This window comes from Corylus avellana, chromosome ca6 (assembly GCF_901000735.1).
Source record: "Corylus avellana chromosome ca6, CavTom2PMs-1.0".
In the NCBI taxonomy this organism is placed as follows: domain Eukaryota; kingdom Viridiplantae; phylum Streptophyta; class Magnoliopsida; order Fagales; family Betulaceae; genus Corylus; species Corylus avellana.
Genome location: NC_081546.1, coordinates 28,677,867 through 28,705,040, shown reverse-complemented (window position 1 = coordinate 28,705,040; position 27,174 = coordinate 28,677,867). Strand labels below are relative to the sequence as shown.

The window sequence follows — 27,174 nt, the reverse complement described above, 5'->3', positions numbered from 1 at the left end:
AAGCCAAAGCATTTGCTACCACTAATATCCCAAGCTATTTTAATGGTTTTATTAAAAAATTATGTAGTTTTTCATGCTAATTAAAAAATTATATACTTCTTATATGTTAAGTGGCATATATAATGGTGTATAAGAACATTTTTGTCCTATTGTAAAAGTTAAGTCTTATATTAAGTGAATGAATCGTAAGGATATTGTAACGACCAAGAAAAAGTGGTAACAACATCCTCGCTATCATTTTAAAAAGATTAGTCAATTTATAGTTTACTTTAAGTTTATTATAAAACTCAATTTTACATAATAACTAGAAAATGTGAAACTTAACACTTACTACTATCTTTATAAATCATCACTCTATATGAGATACTCCTCATCTTCCATATATCGAACCAAAGTATTACAAACTCCATTTTTCAAACTCTTGACGTCCTCGTTAAGGTCATGTCATGCAGTACTCCAATACCACATAGCTTAATGTTACAAGCTTGGTGTTACAAACTGATACAATTTGTAATGGCCTAAGAAAAAGTGTTAATTACATCTACGCTTCACTTTAAAAAGACTAGTTAATTTGGAGCTTTCTTAAAATTTATTATAGAGCTCAATTTCACCTAATAAAACTAGGCAATATATGTGAAAATTAACACTCATAACTATCTTTATAAACTACTAACTTTATGTGGGCTACTCATATTCTTCTCAATATAAAACCAATGTGTTACAGATATTATATATGAATTAAGTCTCATATTGATTATGTGTTTATAAATAATTTTAGATGAGTCTAAATATAAGTTGGATTAATTTTTAAAAAAATAATAATAGAGATGTGAGTAATACTCATATACTAGGCAATCACCTCAAACTATGGGTAATGGAATAAGACATTTCGACGGAAAAGAGAACTTCACGTGACAAATGGAGGATATCACTATCTGGACAGGAAGGTTTGCTTTAAGGTTATCTTCTTTTTAACTTTTCAATGCTCATTGAAAATATCATGAATCTTTAATTCATTGACCTTTCTTCAATCCCACCTCAATCAATCTATAAACCATTACTAGCTCTCTCAAAACCAGAATGAATTTGTTTTGTCCATATATTAAATAAAAGTCTATGCAGAAAATAGACTAATTTATCAGTTACATTTGCAATTAAAAATAAACTAATAACCCTTCATTATATTCCAAGTACTATTTCATAGTTAACAATATATATAGTGACACATTATTTAAACATGATATTATGTAATTTAAAATTTAATTTAAACCATAAAATAAATTATCTTATATGAAACTGAGAGAATCCAGATGAGGTCAAATGTTCTATACCACCTTATCCTTAATGACACTCCAGTAAAATGAACTCAAACCAAAGTATAAGTATTCTATGTTATTAGACTTTTCAAATTTTACAAAAAGATGAGACTATGGGACTCATCTACTTGGAATAGTTTAGAATGTGATACTCACTGCTCGGAATTAGGACTAACAATTTTTGACACGACTTGTAAATTCGACACGAGCTTAATACGAAATTAAGAAACTAGGGTTGAGGAGCCTGACCTATTTAATTAAATAGATTAGGTTATAGTTAACTTATATTATATAGTCTTATACACATATTTCGACACGATCTAAACCCGACATGCGATATAATAGTTGACAATTTTTGGCATGATCAACAAACCTGACACAAACCCAATACAAAATTAGAATGTCAGAGTTTGAGAGTTTGATCAATTTAATTACATGTGTCTGATTATGGTTGACATATATAGTCTTATACATCTGCCTTTATAATTCGATACGCGAACACGACTTGTCACCCTTACTCAGAATAAATAAAAATTCGAACAATCTTAAAAAAAAAAAAAAAAAAACTCTCTAAAACCTACTTGGTTCAAACCGTTTAAAATGTGCGATCCATCTGGTCGGAAAAAGAGTTTGACAACTCCTTCGCTTAAAGTTAGTTGCTTAAATACATGTACAATTGGGTGAGCTAATTAGAGTAAATCCTAGTCCACAAAAGTAGGATAGAAGGGTAATTATGGTCAAAGTAGAAGAGGACAGTTGTGGAATCGACTCAGTCTCCAAAGCAGGCAAAACCCCAACCGTCATCTCTTTTGGTAAAACATTGGCTGAGCAAAGCAAAGATGAGGAATGTCTGAGCCTCTGACCTCTGACTCTGACAGTTATGACCCCCCAATCTGCCACCTCTCTCTCTTTCTCTTTCTCAAGATCCCAGCAGCCTTTGACCAAATCTCAGCCGTTAGATCATCTTTTTCTTTTTGCATTTATCATCACCCTCTAATTTTAATCTTAATTATTATTGTGCACTTAAAACTTAAAAGCAACACCTGTTTTGGATAATGGGGACATCCTTCACACAACTGCCAGCTTCTATGTAATGTCCAAATTGTCCTTTCAAACTAAACCTCTCATGTTTGATGCACTTTATATTTATTTTATATCATACCAAAAATATATCAGTCACTTAAAATACACCATATCAATTAATATATATAATTTTTCTAAAATTTTCTTGGGTTTGGCATGAAATAGAGCGGTTGATATTAGAATATGTGTTTCAATCACATCGGGTCTAATTTCATCTATAATTGGATTCTAGTGTTTTTTTTTTTTTTTTTATGGATGACATTTTAACAAGGGATTATATTATTACTTTCTTCCAAATGATAAAACAATATGTAATTCTACAAATTTGAGATACTGCAAAATATTATTAATAATTCCACAAAATAATTGATTGATTCAATAATGACTTGGAATTCTTTATGATAAAAAATGCCCATATAGCATTCAGAATTTCATTTCAATTAAAAATATGTGCACCTTTCAAATGAAATAAAGTTGATACAACCATCCTAGCACAAAAAGACACACAGAACATACAAATTTTTTTTGACAAAATCCCACATAGAACATCAACCTTAATATAATGGACAAAACCCAAAAACAATTATTCCAACAAAGAAAGCACAATCTAACGAAGAGGCCAAAACTGTCTTCGCCTTATCTTCCTCAAAATCAAAAATCAGAGCTGTACAGATCATTAGCATCAACCAGAACCTCCCACCACCACTGTTTCCACCTTTCTATGTTCCTCAAAAACATATCCAAATTCTTTTGTTTTCATTTTTTTGGGTCCTTGTTCCTCTCTAGCATCACTTCCAGCTCACCCGCTTAGATCGGATCTATTCTCTGCCATCCCTTCTCTTTAGTTTCATCTGACGCCACTTGGTTTGCCTTTCCATCATCCCCAGTAAAAGAAAACAAACTCACAAAAACCGAAAAAAAAGAAAAAAAAAGAAAAAAAACGAAAAAAAAACGAAAACAAATTTTTTGATTACTTTTCCAGAAAACCCAAGAGAAAATTTCAACCCCATATGCTTAAACCATCACGGGGCTCTGTGTATTCCTGACCTCCATTTCTGAAGTGGGTCGGTGTTAAATGGGCAATGTGACTGCGGGCGTGGCTGCCAAGTTCGCCTTCTTTCCACCGGACCCGCCGACGTATGATATTTACAGAGACGAGGATGGGAGGCTGGTGTTCCCTGGGGTCACAGCGGATAAGAACGCCGACGTGCATTTGCTGGACACCAAAGGCGGGAACAAGATCGTTGCCATGTTCTGGAGGCACCCTTTTGCGAGGTTCACGGTGCTGTACTCGCATGGCAACGCTGCTGACCTGGGTCAGATGCACGAACTCTTCATCGAGCTCAGGGCTCACCTGCGTGTCAATATTATGAGGTATTTTTGGGATTTGGCGGTTGGTTTGTGATCATAGCCCAACTGGGTGTTTGTGGTTTTGGTTCTTTTCTATGCGTTATGGGTTGGAACTTGGGTTATTGGAATAACTTTTTGGTAGTTAAAGTTAATATATATATATTTTTTTTCACTTTCTTGGTGATTAATGGATTCAATTCCCAATTTGTAAACTTCTTAATTTTTGTATCATGGGATTTTAAATCCCTTGTCGTTTTGTATGATTTTTTTTTTTTTTAATTGTTTTGCTTCTGTGATTGCATAGAAACCAATTCTTCTGTTTCAGATTTTCCAACTTTTTCTTCTCTGGTTTGCCATGCTCTTCTTTTTTCTTTTTTCTTTTTTCTTTTTTCTTGGCAAGTTTCCAAGTTTTCCTTTTCTGTATATGATTTTGTTTCTCATAAAGATTTTTCTATCTTTTTTTTTTTTTTTTTTCTTCTTCCCTCCCATTGATTTTTGTCTTTGCATGTATGGCACCATTTTATGCGCGAGTTTAGGCGATTCATGGAGCTACTCTGCTCAAAATTGATTTACTTTTATGCCGCAGGCTTCATAACTATTGCACGTTTGTTTTATTCGGCTTTATGAGTCTTTACTCCACAAAAAATATATATAATATAATATAAGGGAGAAGAAGATTAGTGTTCTGATTGAAATTTTAACCAGAGCCCTTTTAAGAAACGAGGGCAATAGAGCCGTTTGATTTTTTCTGGTTGCTTGTGATTTTCTTTTCTTTTTTCCTGGGGATGCGATAAATCCATCAGATTTATGCGCCTGAGATGTTGTATTTATTTGTTAATCTTAAGTAGTACTAAGAACCTTTCCTATTTTATTTACTTCGTAGTTATTGATATATTGCAGCTATGATTATTCAGGATATGGAGCATCGACTGGCAAGGTAAGTACTCCCTGAAGATAATTTGCATTTGAAGTTGCTCTTTGCTTTGGAAATCTTGTATAGACTTCAAATTAACGCCCAAATAGCCTTGAAAATTTTATTGAGAAGAGTTTTAAGAAGATTTTAAAAGAAAAACTCAAACTTTAAAAATGGAAAAAAGGAAAGACATATGGAAGCAGAAGAATATATCTATGGATAAAATTTTTCTCTAAACTGGTTTGAAAGACATCTGTCCTTAGAATATATGATTTTCATGCATTTTGAATAGGGCTAATTGTTAGCTAATTGTGGTTATCTCTGTAATTGTGGTAGCCTTCTGAGTTCAACACATATTACGACATAGATGCTGTGTACAATTGTTTGAAGAGCGACTATGGAATTAGGCAAGAGGAATTGATTTTATATGGCCAATCTGTGGGAAGTGGACCCACAGTGCACTTGGCTTCTCGGTTACAGAAGTTGAGAGGTGTTGTTCTTCATAGCGCCATTCTTTCAGGCATACGGGTCTTGTACCCTGTCAAGATGACATTTTGGTTCGACATTTTTAAAGTAAGTTTGACTGAAGTATTCTTTGGAGCTCTTTTTTCTGTTGCAAGTTTTGATTTTGTATTGAGGAAGCCTGCTTCAATTTTTCTTTTTCAGAATATAGACAAAATACGGCATGTCAGCTGTCCGGTTTTAGTTATACATGTAAGTTTTTTTTTTTTAATGTTAATCTTGTGGTTTAATTACTTTGTCCATTCCATTTGTTTTGGCAGCCAAAGAACTTTGCTTCCTGGCTTTTATGTCTTTTCTTTTCTTAGTGAAGTTATTTCAGTGCTTGCTGTCTATTACTTTTTGAGATACGACAGCATGGCATTTCTAGATTTATTTATATGTTTCTGTTTTGCATAATTTCTTTCATAAACATGCTTGATATCATTTGATTGAATGGTTGACCCACCTACTGTTAACACATCAAACAATTCACAGACAACTGCATCTTAGATGCTGGCACTAAGAAACATTTAACCACCATTATATTTTGTGTTTTAGATAGTCAACTATGTTTGAATTTTTAATCCTTGATTTTTGTTCCCTTTTTCCTCCCTCTTTCAGAGATTCGTTCTTGCATTATCATAGTAGGCTGTTTGATCACCTTCTATCTGTTGAATCTTATCGGAGTCTATCCTTTTCTAATGCAATAATATAGAAGAATAAAAAACAATTCTCAAGTTTCAGGAGTCTCTGTACTGTATTTGTGTGAAATGAAGGGAGAGTCTTTATGGTTTGGAATCCAATATTCATCAAAAAAGATATCGTAGATTTTCTTCTTTCTTTCAAACAAAACAAATCCAGTTAAAAAATTTCAAGTGTTCTCCTTTAGATACGAAAAATGCACTGAAAACATTACAAATTCTTTTCGAACCAAAAAAATAAAGAGTAATCAATAAATGGGAAGTGAGAAATACTACCTGTATAGATTGGTCACTGCAACATGTCACTTGCAATGTGATAAGAAGGTGGTCTATAATTCTGTCAGATAATGAGGATGTAGCTGGTGTTGCTAAAATACCAAGAACTCGGGCTTTTGTGCCGTGTCTTCTTTATTTTTACCATTTTTCCTGGCCGCAGGTAATAAGGGGTTTCTAGTTGTTTCATAGATCAATGATAAAAAGTCTTCTTTTTACTTGGTTTGGGTTGTGCCGTTGTGATATTCTGATAAACTGAAGTCTGGGAATGACTAAAAAGTGCAAGCTCTGTCATGTTTTTGTTGTCATTGTAGTTATACTGGTGAAATGAGTAAAAGCACAGCCAGATTATGTTATAGAAAGCAACTCCAATCAGGAACAAGAAACTGAAAGTTTACATTATGGATGAATTAAAGGATTCATCATTTTGTTTTAAAGGAATATCAATTTCCTTCTGCTTTGTCCATAGAACTGTATTATGTCTTGGATGTAGTATTCTCTACCTATGGCCCTTACTTCCTACACAGTATTTCTGTCTTGCCTAATGACTATTTGATTTGGTATATGATTCTGATTTGATTCATTCTGGCTGCTATTGGTATGGCATCTCTGATGATGGATCATTTTCAGGGAACAAATGATGACATTGTTGATTGGTCCCATGGAAAGCGTTTATGGGAACTTTCCAAGGAAAAATATGATCCCTTATGGGTCAAGGGCGGGGGCCATTGCAACCTTGAAACTTATCCCGAGTACATTAAGCACTTGCGCAAGTTCGTAAACGCAATGGAGAAACTCGCGCTCACAAGACAGACGAAAGAACTCACTTCTAACTCAAGTATTACACAAGTCAAACACAACAAGTGCTTGAGATTTGGAAGATGATAGCTGGTTCTTTCTCCTCATTTGATTATTATGGAATCACAACATATATGTTCCTTTGCATGGTTGGCCTTTCTCCAAGAATAGCTATCGTGTTTGGCGGCTAAGCTGTTTCGCCTGGTATGTTTCTTAAGATCACAAAATGATAGGAATCACATGTAGTCTGTTTGAACCAGATCCTGTTCAGATCACCATTTTTGAGGTAGGAATCTACTGCAGTTATTTTATGGTTGATGTGAAAAAAAGTTTATCGTGGCAGCTAATGCAAGAGAATGTGCTTCTTGATCTGGATTTCATGTATAATTAATTTACAAAGTTGAGCTTTATGTAAAGACTATCATCAGTTTGAGAAAAGAAATACATGGGTTTGTTTCATTTACTTATTGGCCCCAATAATCTTATTTTGCACTTGCTAAACTACACGCTTGGACTAACCAAACTTACACAATATTTCTTGATTGATTTCTCTGCAGTTTTCCATGCATATATAGCATGTTTTAGGCATGTGAAAAATGCTGTTATGTTTGGACTAGGATATCAATCTAGTTTTTGCTTTATTTTCTGAGCATTTTAGTTTTTGTTACAAATTATATTTGGGTTTTTGGAGTTTTATGTGATAAAATTTCATATCAATTAGAAACAACAAAAGTTTTATGGTTAATATAACATTGTTGGACCTAAACTCGGTCGGGTGTTTATCTTCCGCTTCCGATAAATTCTTCCCTCATCTCTCTACGGTTCGGAGTTATCATACTTTTTGTTTTCTGAACAAATACAATAAAAGAGAGCTAGGAAGATGATTGAGGTGGTCTGTCTATCTAGAACTCTATTTGTTAAAACTTTTGTTTTCTCTTCTTAAAACAAAAACATTAACAAACAACTCAACCACGAAATAAACTTAAAAACACAAACATTTTTATCTTTATGTTATATCATTAGACTTTTTCAAATAAAAAATATTATTTAAAATACATGAACAAACAGAGCCGCATCACACAATAATTGCGTTGGATTAATTATCATTGATTGGATGTAGCAACTGCTTGGACTTCAAAGTGAAACCCCAATAGAAGACATTTCGTTTGGTGCACTCAAGGGTGAAGGCCCTAATATCCTATGGATAAAGTTGTTTCAATTGGGCTTGATGGGCCTAGTTTTAAATTCAAATCAAAAGACAAAAAAATTCCGAATTATATTTAAGGAGTATTTTTATTTTTTATTTTTTATTTTTACTTTTTTAAGAGTTAAAAATATCATTTCAATATAACTAACAGAATATTTTCCAGTTCATTTGAACTGGAAAAGATCCTAATTTGTGTTGCAACCAATAGTTAAAAAGACTTTCTTTGTTTATTATTGTTTTTTTTTTTTTTTTTAATTTTAAAAATAGAAAACATAATGAAAATTAGGGGTGAGCAGATTAACCATTTACCACCTACCGACAGCTTATCGACCGTTACCAATAGACAACCAACTTCCGGCGGTTAGTAGGCGAAATAAAAATATTGTTTCATCATTGATTCGGTTTGGTAGGCGGTAGAAATTTTTTTTTATCGATTAACCGACTTAACCGATAATTTAAGTGAATTTTGAATTTTATCTGGTAACTTTTCTTATTGTGTTTGTCCAGCCAATTTGTGGTTGTCATTTTGGTCCGTGTTTCATGAATTTACTTTTTTCTTTTCATTTATAAAACATATTCTTTACTGATTCGATAATTACAAGGAAATTAATAAATCTTAACATAAAAACTTATAACCAACTAGTTATTAACAGACTGACCGATTAACCAAAAAAGTGAAAATTATTCATTGTCGTGACATAACCGATACTCGCCCCTAACAGAAATTTTGATAAAAAAATTGTTTGTTAATGTATTTTCTTAAAAAAGTATGTATTTAGAACCGAAATTACGTGGACGCCAACAAATATAGGCAGGCATATTCCATTGTTTAGGCACATTTTCTATTTATAGATTTCCTCCTTAAGCTTTCGGTGAATGACACGTGATATGAATCAACGGACCTTCTTGCAGGACCACATTGTCCCAAAAATGCTTAACCAAATGGACATGCAGTGAGCTGGCTGGCAACCAAATTAGTTGTCAAGCTTTAAAAAGTATTAATGTATTGCTAAGCAACTTAGTTTAACACGTGAAATTATGTCTAATTCTATCAGCTTTGTCGCTGATCACTACCAATAGAGATGACTTTTCTAAAGGGATTGTTTTAACATATTTTATTAGAATATTAATTTACTTATTAAATACCCTTTTTTTTTTTTAGATAAATGATAACTTGTGGAGAGACAAGAAATTGGCGGATGTGACTTGTCGAAAATGTTGACGAGGAGCACTATAATGCCTAAGTCAGTTAGAGATTATTGATTTTAAAGGGAATAGAGAGCAAGAAGGTAAGAAAAAGCTTTAGGAAGTTACTTGCTACAATGAACTCCTATTTATAGGAGTATAGCAATTTGGACTATGTTGCATCATTTGGTTGGGGGTGTACCCATTGAATATGGATTGCTTCACATACACGCATGATATGGATTACCCCGGCCCGCATGAGAGTTTGGTATCCTGTCAGTACAAAATGTCCTGCTTAGGCTAGTGACAGACATGGTTACTACGACACGAGCAATGACAGACAAATATTTCCCTTTGCAGGTAGTTGTCAAAGTGATCCTATTGTTTGTAGTGAAGCACTCAACGGACTGGGGGCTACTGATCGATGACTCCCACTTGAGGGAGAGAGGCTAACTTGATAGCATTAGTCCTTGCCTACTGATGAACACATTCCAACTCGAGGGGTAAACAGGCCTTAATGGACCCATCTAACCGAAAGAGCCCTATGTGAACGGAGGCTCAAGTGCGTCCTTGGTAAATAGTATTACCAATATCAAACTAAATCATCTTAAATTCAAATCATGAATAAAGTTAATATTTCATGTATTAAATTATAATTTTATTTTGATATGTTCGCATAAGGAGAAGGAAAGAGGAGGATAGAGATTCGAATTAGTGATTTCCATTTTATGAGGCGTAGTCTACAATTGATTGAACTACCCCTTGAGGACATTAAATTATAATTATTGAGAGATGAAAAATATCAAAACATTAATCAATGATTGAATTTATTACTTTTTATCATTAGTAATTTGTCAAAAAAAAAAAAAAAACTTTTAATTCAAATCATGAATAAACTCAATTGTGGAAAAATACTTTTAATTCAGTTTATTAAATCAAAATTTATTTTTATAGCAGTTAATTTTTACATATATTTTAATAATGCATTATTAAAAATGGACCTAAAAATCATATATTTTAAAGATAAATATTTAATTTAATATGATTTTATTTGATAAACTCGGTGTGACAAAAAAAAAAAAAGTAGTACACTTTTTTCTGGGCCCCCGAGCTTCGACTGGGAAGAGGTCCTTATCGCGACGTGTCATTATCAGAAAAGGCTGCCTCTCTTTCTGGGTCCGGAATCTAAATTGGTTCATATGCTCGGAACTTGTGGCCAGCCAATCAGAATTCGAAACGCGGTTGTATCTGAGCACTTTCGGAAAGGACTTCACATGAGAAGTGTACTTCTTATGGTACTTTTAGCTATGCCCAAGGGCTACTCATTTTCAGAGAAGAAATCGTCCACCCCTCCTCTAAGACAGCGCGGCAGCCAACCAGTCTTCCTATATCATATTATTTTCTACTTTAAAAAATGGTTCTATATATATATATATATATATATATTTTCTTAAGTTACTCTTATATAAATTGGTTAAATTTTTTTAAAAAAATCATGATTATAACAAAGTCTCATATTGATTATACGTTATTAACAGGTCTCATATTTTCTACTTTTGATGATATTTGGAATATTAGTGATAAACATAATTCCTCTAAAACGGTTTTGCAGGAGTTTTCTTTCAATTCAGTCTATTAAATTGATATGTATTGTATTTAGAAATTGCTTGCTCTAAAGAATTTTCTTCAACCCAAATGCATATGAGAATTACATAATCTAAAAATGGTTATAAATTTTTAACAATTTTATTGTTTAAATTGCAAATCTACCTGTCAGATTAAGAGCATTCACATTGGTTTATGCATATTTTTATGCAAAGTAGCTAATCAAAACCCACCTTAAATAAGTTTAACTAATGAGTTTTCAAAGACATCATACATCCGATTATCTTTTTTTTTTTTATCTATATTATTATTATTTTTTTTTTATAAGGATTGTATTTTTTCTAAAGATCATACTTTTCAACTTTTGGAAAAAAAGAGATGTGAAGAGAAAAATAGTAAGAAAAAATTTTGGAAAAATAGAGATGTAGATAAAGAAATGGTATATTAATGAGATAGATGTGTGAACAGTACCCGCTATACGAATTTAAGATAAGTTGAATAGTATGACAACAAATACAATTGTTGTTGAGAGAACTTATCTTGTGCTTCAATACCCTCTGCTACACGTAGTTGTGAACTGTTCACAAATGTAACAAAAATGTATTTTGTATTTGGGATGCATAATTTGATATAAAAGTTTGTTAGTGTTTTGTTTGTATATTTTAAATAAAAATAAGAAATGACTAAGCCATTGACCCTATAAATACTCTTATATATTTTTAACTTAAATTACTAATAATTCAACAATAAAACGACTGCTATCCTTGCTTGATCATCACTTTGCTTGCTTCCATGGATTTGGTTCTCTCTCTATTTTTTCCAGTTGTTTTCCCCGTTACCAAGTTTTCTCTTTTGCTGAGGATTGGATTGTCGTCTACAGTATCATATTACATTAATTTCATTGACTTTTTTTTTTTTTTATCTTTTTACCAAAGTTGTACGCAATTGTTAATAATTTTTAGTTACTTTTCTCCTTAAGCATATTATTGTTTAACCATGTGTCATTTTTATTTATATAAATATATATTTGTTGTCGTCTCAGTTTCATTGTCTTTTCTTGATTTGAGTTATCAATCAATGCAAATCACTTTCAAGCAATCTTTTCGCTTATAAGCAATCTTTGCATCCTGTAGCTGCTTTCCATGATGATTTACCCATCACAAAGCTGTATTAAACAAAACAAAATGACCCACATGAAAATGAATTGGCAATAATCAAATTTGATCATGTTCGATGAACCTATATGGGAAGGCCTAAGGCCTACATATTTAATATTCTAAGTCAAACTTTTTCTAAGTTTCTTGGATTGGAAGAAATTTTTTACCCAATAAATTAAATTTAATACACTAAATTTAAAAGAAATTTGAAAAAAAAAAGGAAATGGCCACTTTGCCCCTCCTTAATGATTGCATGTTTTTTTTTTTTGTTTTTTTTTTTAGGGGCTATGATGGTATTGTACCAGACAAAACAAAACTAGCAAGTAATTATGATGGTATTCTCTTTCCTTGCATTCAAAATTATTACCTTGTAAAAAAAAAAATAGCATTATTGTAACCTTTTGAAAGACCCATTATGAGAATTAAAAGTGTTATAACATCAAGTGAGAAAAAGGGTTACATAATGAGAATTGCTGCCTTGCATAACAGTAAAAATACAAGAATCAACTTTTTTGGAACGGAAGCATCTACATTTCACTCAACAATTTTTTTTTTTTGTTTAAGTTAATAAATTAAGAAATAATTTTACTGAAAACCCTTGAACTTTCACTCGATTTGACAAATCTCCTGATTTAGCCGTTAGAAATTTTGGAATCAAGGGTAAAGTAGGAATTTTATAAAAAAAGTCAAGGGTATAAATGTCATTTAACGTTTAAAATCTGAATGAGAGGTCTAAATTGATTGCAATTGAAAGTTCAGAGACTAAATTAAGAGATTTTGAAGTTTAGGAGAGTTTGTTAAATTTAGTAAAAGTTCAAGAGTTTTTAGTAAAATTACCCCCATAAATTTATCTTTCTTCTATTTTAACTATTTGTATTTTTTTTTAAAAAAAAATTATTTATATTTCAAAGTTATGTGCATGTTTTATCAAAAGTCAAAAATGTTTTTTTTTTTTTTTCTCCGTTGTTTGGGGAGCACTGTAACAGCTCACCTATTTTTAAGTTAAAAGTAATTAGCCAATTACAATTATGTTTTCACTTTGGTTAACCAAAATAACCTTTAACGAGACGGGCGTGAATATTATATTGGCATGCAATGGATAGAGTAAAAACTCAACTAATGGGACAAATTATAGAGCAGATTACCCAGTGGAGAAGGTACTTGCCATGTAGAAAACAACAATAAAAGAGATGCTACTGAATGCTTATGCCCCCTTAGGAAAACAAAAAGGCAACAATGCAGCTTATAAAATGCCAAAATTGTCTGCTGGTGCTTCTGCTTGAGAAATGGAACTATTATTTAAGAAGAGTCTCATGTCACGGGTCCCTCACAATCATTTAAAAGAATTCTTGCTAGGAGCTATAAATATATTTCCAATAATGGCAAATTTGAATATGATTAGCATTAAACACCTCAATAATGAGATGATTCTGCATAGATTACCCCAGGTGTAACCTAAACAGAATGTTTTCATGGTTGACCGTCCATGACATTTTTCATTAAGGTAATCTGAGGTCGTTTCTTTTCTTCTTTTTTACTTAGCAAATCTAGTAATACGAGGGGATCGGGATTGGTTCAGCTTGCCCGAATTTCCAATGAGAGAGTTTTTCAATATGGCTCATAAGCAGCCCGACACCGGTTTAGTGAACTCCGACTTCTTTTGATTAACTACCGAATTGACTGCAATTCAAACTTAGTCCAATATAAGGTAACATTAGAAATTTGTGGAGAATTTATAGACCATAAAGAGCATTATATCTCATAGGTCCTATAAAATTTGCCATGGAGGGACCCATCCGTTGGGTAACTATTATGGTGGAATAGAATTAGGAAGTACAGTTGAGTCACAAAGCCAGAGGGAAATAGCTTGATTCATGGTAACTGAACAATCCACATTGATGAATTCTTTTATTATTAAAAAGAAATGGTAGGGTCTATCAAGCTATTGTGGACATCACAACTACATTATCAAACCCAAAAGGTCTTCCATTTCTATATGGAGGCCAGAGAAAGAAAGAGAGAGAGTTTACCAAAAAAATAATAAATAAATAAATAAAAGGTTTAAAAAGAGACACAAAGAAATAGCTCTACTGCAATAATAATTTATAAACCAAAAATAATATAAAAGTACAAAGCTTTTCTGTTCTGTTGGAAAGAAAAAGCTAAAGACAAAATCAACAGTAGAGTGAGAGAGAGAGAACAATTCAACAGAGAAGAGAGAGATAGAAAGAAAAAGTCTTTCACTAAAATACTAAAAAAGATATCTGTTCTGTTGGAAGACCTTAACTCTGTCCTAGCCATCACCATCATTGTCTATTTTGTTACTTACTCCCCCATTCCATCTCTCTCTTTCTCTCTAGCACTTCTTTAGTACCCCCTTTTGATACCTCTTTCCGTGTCAGACTCTTGCTTATGATTTTTTGTCTTGTGGGTTTATTGAAAAAGCTCGGAAAATCGGGTTCAAAATTGAGACTTTGCTCTTTGATCTTTGTTTGTTTTTCAGTTTCTCATCTGGGTTCTCCGGAGTTGTTGATTCACAATGACTGTGGAGGACCGAAGACGTAATTTGGTGGGCGAAGATGTGAGCCAGGACAGGTTTCCGGTGGGTATGCGTGTTCTGGCTGTAGATGACGACCCAATTTGTCTCAAATTGTTGGACACTCTGCTTCAGAGATGCAACTATCAGGGTCTGTTACTTTCTTCTTTGTTTTTATTGTTTTTGGTTTGATTTTGTGTAGCACGTGAATTGAGCTTGAATTGTTATTCATTTTCAATTTTATAAAATTTTGTGTTTTGATGTGAATAGTATGTAGTTTATTGAAAAGTGTCGTATTTGGTGGCTCTCTATATCAAATATTGTTAATCTGATGAGGGATGCCATATTACCATTCATTTTGTTTTACAAGAAACATTTTAGTGATTGCTTTTAATGGGTATTCATTTATCCTAGTCGAGTATTTTGGTGTATTTCTGATTTTTTTTTTTTTTTTTTTTAATTTTAATGGGCGGTTACACCCTGTTTGATGCTCTTCTGGTTTTGCATACTTCAATTATGATTATAAATTACACATGAATCTATTATGTTTGATTTTAGTATCTGGGTTTTGATGTTCATATTTTTTTCAAATTTGGCATCTTTATATATGTGATTTTCTGTTTATGCAGTTACAACGACCAATCAGTCGGTCATGGCACTGAAAATGTTGAGGGAGAACAGAAACAAGTTTGACCTTGTTATCAGTGATGTGAATATGCCAGACATGGATGGTTTTAAGCTCCTTGAGCTTGTAGGACTTGAAATGGACCTACCTGTCATCAGTAAGCTTGATCTTTTCTTTGTTCTTTGAGAATATATCATTTGCTTTTTTGTGTCCACAAATGGGTATAGTTTTGGTATAGATGTAAGGTCAAAGGGCTCCAGTTGGAGTGGAAGGATTTTTTCTTGTGACCTCAATATTGTTAAGTGCTCAATCCAAGAAATAGAAAATGGTTGTTTTAGAATTAATGAGTGAAATGACTTATCAAAAAAAAGAATTAATGAATGACATGGTTAATTGATTTAATTTTGCCTTCAATGTGGTTTCAGTGTTGTCATCCCATAGTGATACTGAGCTTGTGATGAAGGGAGTTACCCATGGTGCATGTGACTATTTATTGAAACCTGTTCGAATTGAAGAGCTCAAAAACGTATGGCAACATGTAATCCGACGGAAAAAAATTGACCCCAAGGAGCAAAACAAGTCCCCCAACGAAGATAAGGGTGGTCATGGTACTGGAGACGGTGGCCAAGAGGTCACATTGACAGGTAATGCAGATCAGAGCAAACTCAGTAGGAAGCGGAAGGACCAAAATGAAGATGAGGAAGAAGAAGATGAAGAAAATGAGAATGAGAATGATGACCCATCAAGCCAGAAGAAGCCTCGGGTAGTTTGGTCTGTAGAGCTGCACAGAAAGTTTGTTGCAGCTGTAAATCAATTGGGACTTGAAAGTGAGTATCTGCTACAAAGAAGTGATCATTTGTATTTATTGCTTGGGGCTTATCATGCCTGATTCCTATTTAATTTCTAATGCAGAGGCTGTTCCTAAGAAAATTCTTGACCTGATGAATGTTGAAGGGCTTACGAGGGAAAATGTGGCAAGCCATCTGCAGGCACAGATCTTTCCTTTCTCTTCTTCACTTTCATGAAGAAAAAAAAAATCTAACATGGTTATGCCTTTACAGCGAGATATTCTCTAATTAGAAAGCTTTTAGACCCATGAATAACTTTGGATTTGAATTAGATGGAATAATGTTGTGTTTAACATGATGGGAGCATTCCCATTAAGCTCTTTAAAATTTCTTTAAATTTAACTTTGAAAATGTACTTTTTTTATTTAACTAGCAACTTCTTAAAACTACCAAATATTAAACTCTCTAAATATTTATCTACTTTAACTAAATATTATTTTTTATTAATAAATATAATTGCCATGAAACTCACTCACTTTGATTCCATGCGAGAGATTTTCCAAAATGCCACCCCAACAACCAAAATAATATTAAAAAAATAAATAGCTTTTGCTTTTGGTGTCTTTATATTTGAAGAGGAGTTAAAGCAAATGTTAAATTTAACTTTGGATAAAGAGTTTGATAAATGATGTTTTTTGTGGATTTTGGTAAAAATTTAAAGAAATGTTAAATATGAAGAGCTTGATGGGGATGCTCTTACTACTGGGAAAGATTTGGCTTAAAGTAAGTGAAACAATTGAATAATGAATCAAAAAAAAGAAGTATTTATTGTTAAATATATAGATGTTTATTTGATTAATTCATGAAATTTCTAATAGAATTGAGTATTAGACCTACTCAAGCTCAAACTCCTAGAGACAATGCAGAGGATGATAAGCATCAAGAAGAAGACTTATGATAGGACTCTAGTATTCTCCTATAGTGTTTAAACTTGTATTGTATTGTAGAGTTTAAGTTTGAGTAGGTCTAATATTGAGAAATTGATCAATTCATGAATTTTCTAATGGAATTTAAACCCCTAAATCCAATTTTTTTATGAAGAAAACCTAAGATCATAACTCAAGAGCGGGAGCACGCTGGTTTATACTTTTTGGGTAGTACAACGCATGGGTAGATTAGGAGGTAATTTTGACATTTAAATTTAATAATTGAGAGAATTCTTTTCTTTATCAAAGATAGGGGTTCGAATTCCAGATCAGCTGTAGTTTGTGTTGTAATTTCGGAATTTTAGTGATAGAGTGCATGCCTATGCCCCAACTAGCTGTGGAGGAGCTCAGCATACATGAAAAAATTGGGGTATATATGCCTTCATGAAATAAGTCATACTTTATTTAGGACATTGTACCTTTAAGCTTACTGTGTCATCTTGTGTTGCAGAAATATAGGCTTTACCTGAAAAGAGTCAATGTTATAGCAACTCAGCAGGCTAGTATGGTTGCTGCATTGGGGGGTAAAGATTCGTCTTACTTGCACATGGGTTCACTAGATGGATTTGGAGAGTTTCGCACCTTGGTAGGATCAGGAAGGCTTTCAAGCTCAGGTCTATCATCATATACACCAGGTGGGATGTTTGGTAGACTAAATTCTGCTGCCGGTTTGACACTTCGTGGAATTTCCTCTTCTGGACTTATGCAATCAAGTGGTCAAAACTTGAGCAGCTCTGTCAACGGTCTTGGGAAGCTCCAGCCAACTCTGTTGCCTTCAAACCAAAGTGCTAGTTTATTTCAAGGCATTCCGACATCATTAGAGCTCAACCAGTTGCAACAGAGCAAGAGCATTACACCCATTGGAGATTTCAATCCCATTAGGGATTCAACAGGTTTTACTGTTGCTACTAACTTTACTGACAACAGAGTGACTGTTGGTAGCTCGAATGGTTTGTTATCAAGTGTCTCAAGCAATCCTTTGGTGTTGCAAGGGAATCCACAACATAATAGGAGAGCATTTGGAAACCAATCTCCTCTTGGAGTGGCTTCGCTGACTCCAGACTCTTTCAACATTGGGATTGGCGGTTCTTCTAAATTTTTTGATAATAATAGAAGTAATGAAAGCTGGCAGGGTGCGGTTCAGTTATCCAGATTTTCACCAAATGCTTTGCCACCGAGTGAACCTTTTAATCACGATCAGTTGCTTTCTAATAATTTGAGTATATCCTCTACCAGCCCTCATATTGGGAACAGCCCAATTAGTTTTCCTTCAACAATTTCAGTTTCAGCTGCTCTAGAGGATTCAAGAGGAGATGCACAATGCCAAGAAGGCTTGATTGGTAATGTCGTTCAGAATATGAATTACACATCAAAGCAAAGATGGGAAGAACAGAAACAGAATTACAACCAAAACTTGAATCATACTGTCAGTGCAGTGAATTCTCTGGTTTCTGCCAATGGTATAGTGAGTCCCTTGGGCCAAAGTTTGGAGCAAAATAATGCAACCTGCAGCAAAAGTTTCGATGCGTCTCTGATTGCCCAATTTAATAATGGTGGTACTCTGTCCATTGGTCAGCACAGTGAGGTTGAGAAACCTGATCTGGACACAAAGATGAATGCCAATGCAGACTACCTCTTGGAGCAAGCAAAGGCACAGGATGGTTTCATTCACAACAGTTATGAGTCTTTAGATGATATAATGAATGCAGTGGCGAAACGGGTATGATAGATATCCTGCCTTTTTTGCTTCTGATTCTTTTTTTTTTTTTTTTAATATGTGCACATTTCTCTTGATCAAGTCATAATTTTAAATGGGTGTCACATTGTCAAACTCAGTGAACCATAGAAGCTAAGATTCTGGTTAACACAACTTGATATGTGGAGAAATTTCATTTCCACACTAGTTTTCTTTTCCAACTTGATATTATATTCTTACAGACCTTTTTTTTTTTTTTTTTTGCTTGCTCACATAATGCTTACAGCAGCGACTATGATTACTCCATGACCAAATACTGCTTATTTGGTCACAAATCTCAAGCCAATACCTTTCTAACCATCATTACTTCCATGAAATAATGACTTCGAAATCACTACAAAGAACGATGTTGATGATACATCATTGATGTTGATTGATAGCCAGCTAAGCATTTTCAGGAGAATTTTGTATACTATATATAGTTTTCCTTGCCAGTAATAGGGTGCAATATCACGAAGTTCTTTGAGGGGCAAGTGCCATGCCCAACAACTTGCTAATCAATCTCTTCATTGTGTTGTTATTGACTCATTGCTGATTGTTTGTCGGATGCCCTCGTTTGATTGTTTTCATGCCTACATCTATCTAACCTTGAGTTTTACCAAAGATTTTATTTTTGTGATACTGTTATTTAGATAGATCTTCATAATGGTCAGGTTGCTAGCCAACCAATTGTTAAATTCGTAGAGTGAGAATGCATTATCTAATCTAGTGTGCATACTTAGTCAGCAATTGATTTATGAAATGTCTTATAAAAAACAATGATGGATAGAAGTAGTAAATAAATATATGCTCATTAAAGATGTAGCAGAGAATGTTGTCTAAGATAGGATCCTTATCAGCTAACTATGGCTTATTTCAGTTGTGACTCATATTATTTTATAATATAAAATAATAAACATGAAAGAAAATGAACCTATGATCTAACAAATCTTAAATTGATTGATTGCACACACATCAAGTAAATGAAAAATTTTCTTTCTTTCAGCATGTAGCCATTTCAATACCAGATAAACAATGAAATGCAGGTGTAGTTTTGCCATCCTTTTTTTCGTGCTAGTGGAAATAGAGGGGAATATTTGCAACCAATTTAAGCTGTTTGTATCATTTGCTTGATTAAACATGTAGAAGACACCTTTTGTCTATACTAAGTTCTCTGTTCTATCCTCTTATGACAGGATCCTATGCACCTCATACAAGAACATAATCAGATGATGTTGAGTGATGGGGAATTTGGATTCGATGCTTACTCTCTTGGGTCGTGTTTATGAGACCTCTAGCTTAGAGAATTGAAGGGCATCACCATCATAAATATACTCCTCTTAGAGGAGTTTGTATTATCATGTATTTTCTTCATCTTTTTTCTTCTTTTTTTTCCCCTCCTTTTTCGCTCTCTGCTACTGCATATTATTTTTTTAGTTCCAACTCTTAACATAAGATCTTTTTCTTAATTAATTCTTTCCACTTTTCCTCTTCCTGTTGTTGATAGAACAAGGTCATGAGAAATTCTTAATGTCTTTCTGATATAAAGATGAATAAATGTATGTGTATGCCTTTTCTTTTTTCTAATAATAAGACAAGACCTATAAAAGTTTCATATTGTATTCAAAATCTAGGAACCATTGTCGGTTAATGCATAAATTAATTCTCAGGCCTCGTTTGATACGTGGAATAAATCATTGAAATGGAATATATATATCTTTTTTTGAAGGATTGAAATGGAATATCTATTCTTATGGAATTGCCATTATTTTGTTTGGTTGCACATTATTCTTAGGAATAGCTTAAGGGGAATAGCTATTCTTCTAAAAAATGAGATGAATAGCTATTTCATGAGGAATGAAATAAGTTTTATATATATATAAGTCCTAGTGTTATGCAATTACGGTTTATGATTGGTGGTTTCAGGTTTGGTTCATTTCAAATTAGAGAGCACATTAGTCAAGAAAATGGGATAACATCCTTATATGATAAGATTAAAACTAACAAATTTTGAATGCTTAGTTGTTTTGGTTAAAAAGAGTACGAATCATGATTCAATCTTTAAAATCGTGCATTTTTTAAAAAAACAACTCTAATTTACAATTTCAAACCATTTTTATTTAAGCGTACTTCAAAAAGGAACACTTTTTACAATTTTGTTTAAAAAAATCAAAATTTGTGGGGCAAGACGTACTCTGACTCCGTTAAGCCACTTGACGCATTTTAACACAAAGACAACCATTGATAAATATATCATATATGCAAGGCGATTTTGACTTCCTGCAAAAGCATAAATATAGATTAACACAGGAATCTGGACAAGGCTATGTAGTGAATGAGTAAGGAGAAAAGAATAATAATATTACAAACACATGAAGCAAGGAGGATGCCTGCTGAGAAAATTCATAAGAGAGAGAAAAAAAATAAATAAAAAAGAAAAGAAAAGAAAAGATGCTTGGAAGTTTGGAACAAGTAAATCGAGGTAAAAACATCCAGCAAACATGATACATGACTATTCTCTCTCATCTCTTTTCACGTATACTCTCTTGGGTGTCAAGAAAGTCAGGTTTCACTGAAATCATGCACAGCCATTCATTTCTTTATCTGTGTCTTCTGAGCAATCAAATGGTTGAGTTCAAGGCACCAAATCATATTCTCTCACTAGAACCCAGGACAAATATGGATCCAAGCAAGCATTCAAGTCAATCTAGCTCAGTAAGCTGAGCTCTCCTTTCTGCAGCTTTTTTCCTCACAAATATCCCCCACCTTAAAGCGGCTTTAAGTTTAAGCCATCCAATGAATGCTTTCCCTGAGCTCCGGCCACGCTCATGCCCAAATGTCCTATCCATCTGAGAATCATATTCAACACTGTAAGAGAAACAAGGCTCATCAGAATGACCAAAGCCAATCCCCATTCCAACACCAACTCCCGTACTATATGTCTTTAGCAGTCTCTGCATGTCATCACTCTCCAACATCTCCGAACTCCTAAGGCGGATTTCATCGGCAAAAAGATCTTCCGACCCCTCCCCATTCCTCGGATGAGACCAATCTCCAGAAAAATATGAATCCCCAACTGTAGGAGTTCCAACTGGCATGTAGTCTATGCTGCTTGATAATGCTGCTTGTGAGTTGTTTAATGTCATTACAGCTGTTTGATTACCCCTCACACATGGAAATTCAATCAACTGAGGGACAGATTGGTGGTTATATTGGCTTTGTGTGTCCGGTTCAGAGATATACTGCTGTCTGTTCTGAACATGTACAGTTGCTATATTCCGATCTGCAGTATAGTTGTGATCAGCTATAGGTGTAGCTGAGGCTCTTATTGCCTTCTTAGTACTGGCGAGGGAGTTTAGGACTTTGCTATCATATTCTACAACTTGATGCCAATTATCATATGCTCTCTTCACCAGGGTATCCACTAAAAGCTGCATGAAGTTCCAAAATGAATGAGCTGAATTTACTAAAAGAGAGAAAGTATCAAATGATTGCTCATCAAAAAATCATTCAACTCCTGAAGAGAGGTTGTGGTTAAGAAATTTTCCAACAAACCAAGAATATAAGCAGAATAGCCAAGCTGCTGTCACTCAATTTATGCAATCCCTTATGCCAGAGGAGTCAAAATTAGGATTTATGACTACATAAGCAAAAAAGCACTTTGGTAGCATGAAGAAAATCTATAATCATGTATTATTTCATTTCTGAATGCCACATATTAACAATATGAATTGACCTTCAGATGCTGTTTGCCACTTTCTGTAACTATGGCACGTTTTTGTTGTTAGTTATTTGATATTCTTAATTAAAACATCCAAGTAAGATTATACCTGAGTATTATGATTATCTAGTTTGGTACCTCTCTTTGTAGAACTTTGTCTGTGTTGTTTGCACATAATGTAAGAAGAGAGCATATTATAAATCAATCTGGCCAAATTAATAGATGTGTTATGGTGATCAACATTCCAGAGAAATGAAGAAAATCCAACCTTTTGGCTGTGGGAAAGCAATTCCAGAGCGAGGAATTGCCCATCAGCAATAAGGCCTCTGAGCTCATAAATATGGTTGAAAACAATGCCAGTGCTCTGTGTCTCATCAGTGTAGTAAATATAAAGCTTCCCGCCCAAGACACATGTCTTTGCATGCTCCACTGTGTTCTCCCACATCCTGTTGGACATTCCACTCCCAAGAGTCTACATTGTGAGTGTGAGCAACAAAATAAGAAATCGAAAATGAGCAACGATCGAACTCAAAGAAAGAATATGAATTATAAAGGAAAGAGAAAATTGTTTATGAAAAAAATTGAAAACTTAGTAAATCCTTACACTTCTTAATCTCTGTGGATCCTTGACAAGAAGCCGAAGGAAATCTTCAACTGTTACAATTTCAGCCTTAATCAACTTTTTATGCAGTGCTCCATCCTTTGCTATTCTATCCAATCTCCAAACTTCGTCATGCAAAGCAGGAGGGTAATGTTTCTTGTATACTGAAGTTACAGAAAGAATAATTTCATTAACACAAGCTTTGCATGGATTTGTTTAAAGAAAGATGAGAAACATTTCTAAATTTGCCTAGAACCAAAATATATGCATAGACATAGGACTAGGACCACGCAACTCACACTAAGCTAATAATAAAAAAATTTTACAGAAATTATAATGGTTGGTATTTAAACCAACCAATCTACTATTAACTGCACCTGAGCAGGTGATCCTATTATAGTGAGTCTCATTTGAAATAGACAACATTAGTTTCTCCCTAATTGAGGGTGTCTCTTGTATACCTTCTGTGTATTTTTGTTGCACCGCTCTGCACTTTCTAATGAGATTGATTTAATTGAAACAACTATTACCTATTGCTTAAACTATCCTAAGTGAAAGTAACAACAACATAAAAACTCACATTCGCCCCTATGATCTTTTACAGAAAAAGCCTCTGTTTTAGCCTCACGTACACGAATCCCCTCACAATATCCAGGGGAAACCTTAACACCAAGCCTGAACTTCCTGCTCCTTATCCAGCTGGAATTGTCAGTAAAAGTAAGCTCTCCTAGTGTTCCTACTCCTTCCTTGAGGATCACCTGTAGCTCCCCAGTCAAAAGTGGCCTTTTCCCCTCACGTTCCTTTACTTCCTGGCTCTCAAAGTGCTCTTTGGTCCAATCCTCATCAGCTTCGTCATTGAAGTCTCCATCAAGCACCACTAAGTTCAATTTGGCTGCGGATTCTGACCCAGTTCGCACAACACTGCCTGTATTCAGGTCTAGCAAGACAACATGGATGGCTGCTCCTTGCTCACCCTCAACCTTTCCGCCTGTGAATAGGTGTGGCGGCATTCTTGTTTTGAAATGAAGTTGCAGAATTGTTCCATCTGGGCCTTGTATTTTTGGAGGTAGAGACCTATCAAAGGTGAAAATATAATCACTCAGTTTATAATTAGTTGGGATCATCATTAAGACAGAGACAGCTGAGAAAGTTATGTCTACAACATTATCAATTCTTCTGAATGTCTGCAGTTCATACATGTCATGCAAAAACTTAAAGTCCAACTTAGAGTCCTGGTTTTGTCTGTTTTAACTTAATCCACATATTACTGTCAAGGAAGCATCAAAATATCAAACACATACGTTTAGAACTCCATCTTATTGCCCACAAAGGGTCATAGCTAGAATCGCTTTGATAAGTTAACATAAGAATTTGTGTCATAAGCTTGCCTCAGGACTCATGAGTCATGAGGAAGACCACATATACCGACAAGTAGTGGTGCTGCAAAAATTCCATCATTTATCCTTAAATTTTGTAAGAATCATAAAGGTCTCTGACTGACAATGAAAAGACAAAGATGCTAATTGTTAGCATCTAAATGTTAATGACGGAACTCACCTTCCTGCCACGTTAGATTGGCCTAAGTTTGTTAAAGCACGCTCCACTTCTTCACTGACCTGTTATCACGAAAATGGCAGAATTAACAAGAGGAGAACTTGTGAGGGGCAAAAAAGAAAAAGAAAAGGTACATATGCACGTGAATGCCTGACCCATGGCAGAATATTAACAATTTAATGTGGTTAGTTTTTCGATTTATTTTGTTGATGAACTGTAAAATAAGGTAGTTAAAGATCCACATTTGCAATCCTGTTTCTATGATTTGCAGAGCTGAACGGTAAAGGAACTCACCTCCAAGACTATCAACAAATTCAAGAAGATGGCAATTGATAATCAAAGTAAAATAACCTAAACTCTGCAGTTTTGCAAATAATCACTTCAAAAGATAACTATATGACTCACAATTCTGCGGAGAAGAGGCTCTAAAGATGAGCTAAGTCTTTGCAAACTATCCACCTTCACAGCTTCCACAATTACACTGCACACATAAATTGAACTCTATAATCATTGAAGTGGACTCAAAATTGAAACTGAATGCTTGCACAGATAACATTTCAACAAAAATAGAAAGAGAATAACCACAAGATTCAACTATGAAGTTGATTAAATTCACCAAAAGTTTGAGGAGGCCAAATTAATGTAAAATTCAAGCTGTTAGTAGACTTTACAAGGTTATAAGCTTGCGATAAAACTTATCTTGGTATAAAGTGAAATGATCTGTGGCCATTTTAGAGCAAATCATAAATTGATCAATGTTTACATATTGGTACTCTCCAAAATCTTCTTCCCACAATACCCCCCACTGTCTCATCTCTCATTATCCATGTTTTAACAACAATATCAATTTATAAGACAAGGACCAGTCCTGCATGTAACCTTCCTTTTCTTGTAGAACATCAAGTACCATTTCTCCATGCAATATCCAATATTTTCTGAATACTATCAAATGATTAAGATCGTATTCAAGCAATGGATTTCAATCCATTTCGGATCCTAAGAAATGGATTTCAATTCCCCAATTATTTCAGAAATGTCATAACTTATTTACAGTGAGAGGACCAAATCCACAAAAACCATAACAAAGACAGTACCAAAAAATGAAAGCAAAAAAACCCAACATTCTAACTTTTCAAAGAACAATTACACTTATGAATCAAAGGAAGAACTCTCATCAACAAAAAGGCCAGGGTAAGATAGATAATGAAAAAGTTGTACATAAAACAGACCTCGCCAAAGCTGGCAACTTCGGCTTCTTCGATCCGGGAACGAGCTCTGCATCATCCTCCACACCTTGCCCATACCCTCTCTTCTCCACTCTCCTTGAACTTTCCATCCAATCCCAGAATATGTTTTTACTATAATTACCAAATTTAGAAACCCAAGAGATCGTTTCGTTACAATAAATCCATATATACTCCAAGAAACTTCACAGAAGCAACACCAAGCCGCAAATATAAGACCCACGAAACAAAAAGCTGCTTACTTGACAAATTATGGATCTGGGTAGTTTATGAAAGATCCGTCGGCTCAGTCCAAGATAGATCTAAATCAATTTTTTCTCTCTATTCTAATATTAATTAGATTAAAGTATGCATTTTTATATTGTAATGTGCGCGTGGGTGCGTATTGGAGTAACATAATTGAAGTCCACAGCTGTGTTGAGAGTATGGTGACGTGCGAATGGCGAGTGCATGAACGTTGAAAACCGCGTGTTTTTTTTTTTTGGGCGTCTATTTTGGTACGCTGGTATTTTGACCGTCTTTCCTCTGTAAGAAAGTCAATGGACTGACGGTTGAGCCGACAGAGACGACCCCACGGATCTGGTTTAGTTATACGTTAGCGTCTCGCAATGATATTAAGGGCCTGCCAAAATGTACCACAACATAAGCCTCGTTTGGCAGTTCTGTTTCCGCCTCATTTGGCTATGAGAAATAGCGAAAATGAAATTTACCAAAGTATAAATGAAAAATGTTAAAAAAAATATATAAATTAAACATTTTTTTAATAAGATTTTGGAATGGTTTTTTTTAAAAAAAAAAGAAAAGAAGCACAACCTATCTCAGTAGTAATGACTATTTTAATCCAAAAAACACTTTTTCTCTGTTTTAATTAGGATGTTCAAACTGCCGCTAATTGCTTTGGTAGACAGTTATAAAAAACTGTTAATTGTAGTTAGTGGTATTAGGGGTAGGGAAAAGCAGTTAATAACCGCTAAACGCCTACACTTATATATAATAATATAAATATATATTATATATTTTATATTAATAATAATTATAATATAACATTCAAAACGCCGTAATTTTAGTTGTGTATGAGTGTATGTATGTGAAATATAATATAGTATGTGGTGTTTTGGGCCAAGCTTTATTCAAAAATATTGTCTTGCCCAAAAAACAGCATGTTCATTTCATCTTTTTGGGAACACTTTGGTCCCAAATATTTAAAATAAGCCCAAAAAATAGGCCGAGTGATAGCCTAAAACACTTAAACAGCCCAAAAGCCCATATAAAAAAAAATCCTGGAATAACCACTA

At 34.0% G+C, this 27,174-nt stretch overlaps 3 protein-coding genes across 3 annotated transcripts; 2 read left to right on the top strand and 1 right to left on the bottom strand.

The window, feature by feature from the left end:
- The first annotated feature begins 2,992 nt into the window (after window positions 1-2,992).
- LOC132184383 (uncharacterized) lies at window positions 2,993-7,398 on the top strand. The gene is made up of 5 exons (XM_059598003.1): window positions 2,993-3,773; window positions 4,650-4,686; window positions 4,999-5,235; window positions 5,329-5,376; window positions 6,768-7,398. Exons 1-5 carry the CDS (start codon window positions 3,475-3,477, stop codon window positions 7,020-7,022), a joined length of 876 nt encoding a protein of 291 aa, XP_059453986.1. The 5' UTR covers window positions 2,993-3,474; the 3' UTR covers window positions 7,023-7,398.
- A 6,877-nt stretch (window positions 7,399-14,275) lies between these two features.
- LOC132185855 (two-component response regulator ARR12) lies at window positions 14,276-20,293 on the top strand. The gene is given in 7 exon segments (XM_059599655.1): window positions 14,276-14,776; window positions 15,255-15,407; window positions 15,676-16,077; window positions 16,163-16,239; window positions 17,476-18,744; window positions 19,956-20,002; window positions 20,004-20,293. Coding segments are annotated over 7 exon segments (2,163 nt in total). The 5' UTR covers window positions 14,276-14,628; the 3' UTR covers window positions 20,071-20,293.
- A 726-nt stretch (window positions 20,294-21,019) lies between these two features.
- Window positions 21,020-26,216, bottom strand: LOC132183690 (calmodulin-binding protein 60 E-like). The gene is made up of 7 exons (XM_059597067.1): window positions 25,865-26,216; window positions 25,041-25,116; window positions 24,639-24,697; window positions 23,662-24,155; window positions 23,085-23,245; window positions 22,749-22,952; window positions 21,020-22,190 (listed from the first exon to the last, which is right to left on the bottom strand). Exons 1-7 carry the CDS (start codon window positions 25,969-25,971, stop codon window positions 21,462-21,464), a joined length of 1,830 nt encoding a protein of 609 aa, XP_059453050.1. The 5' UTR covers window positions 25,972-26,216; the 3' UTR covers window positions 21,020-21,461.
- Between the last annotated feature and the right edge of the window lie 958 nt (window positions 26,217-27,174).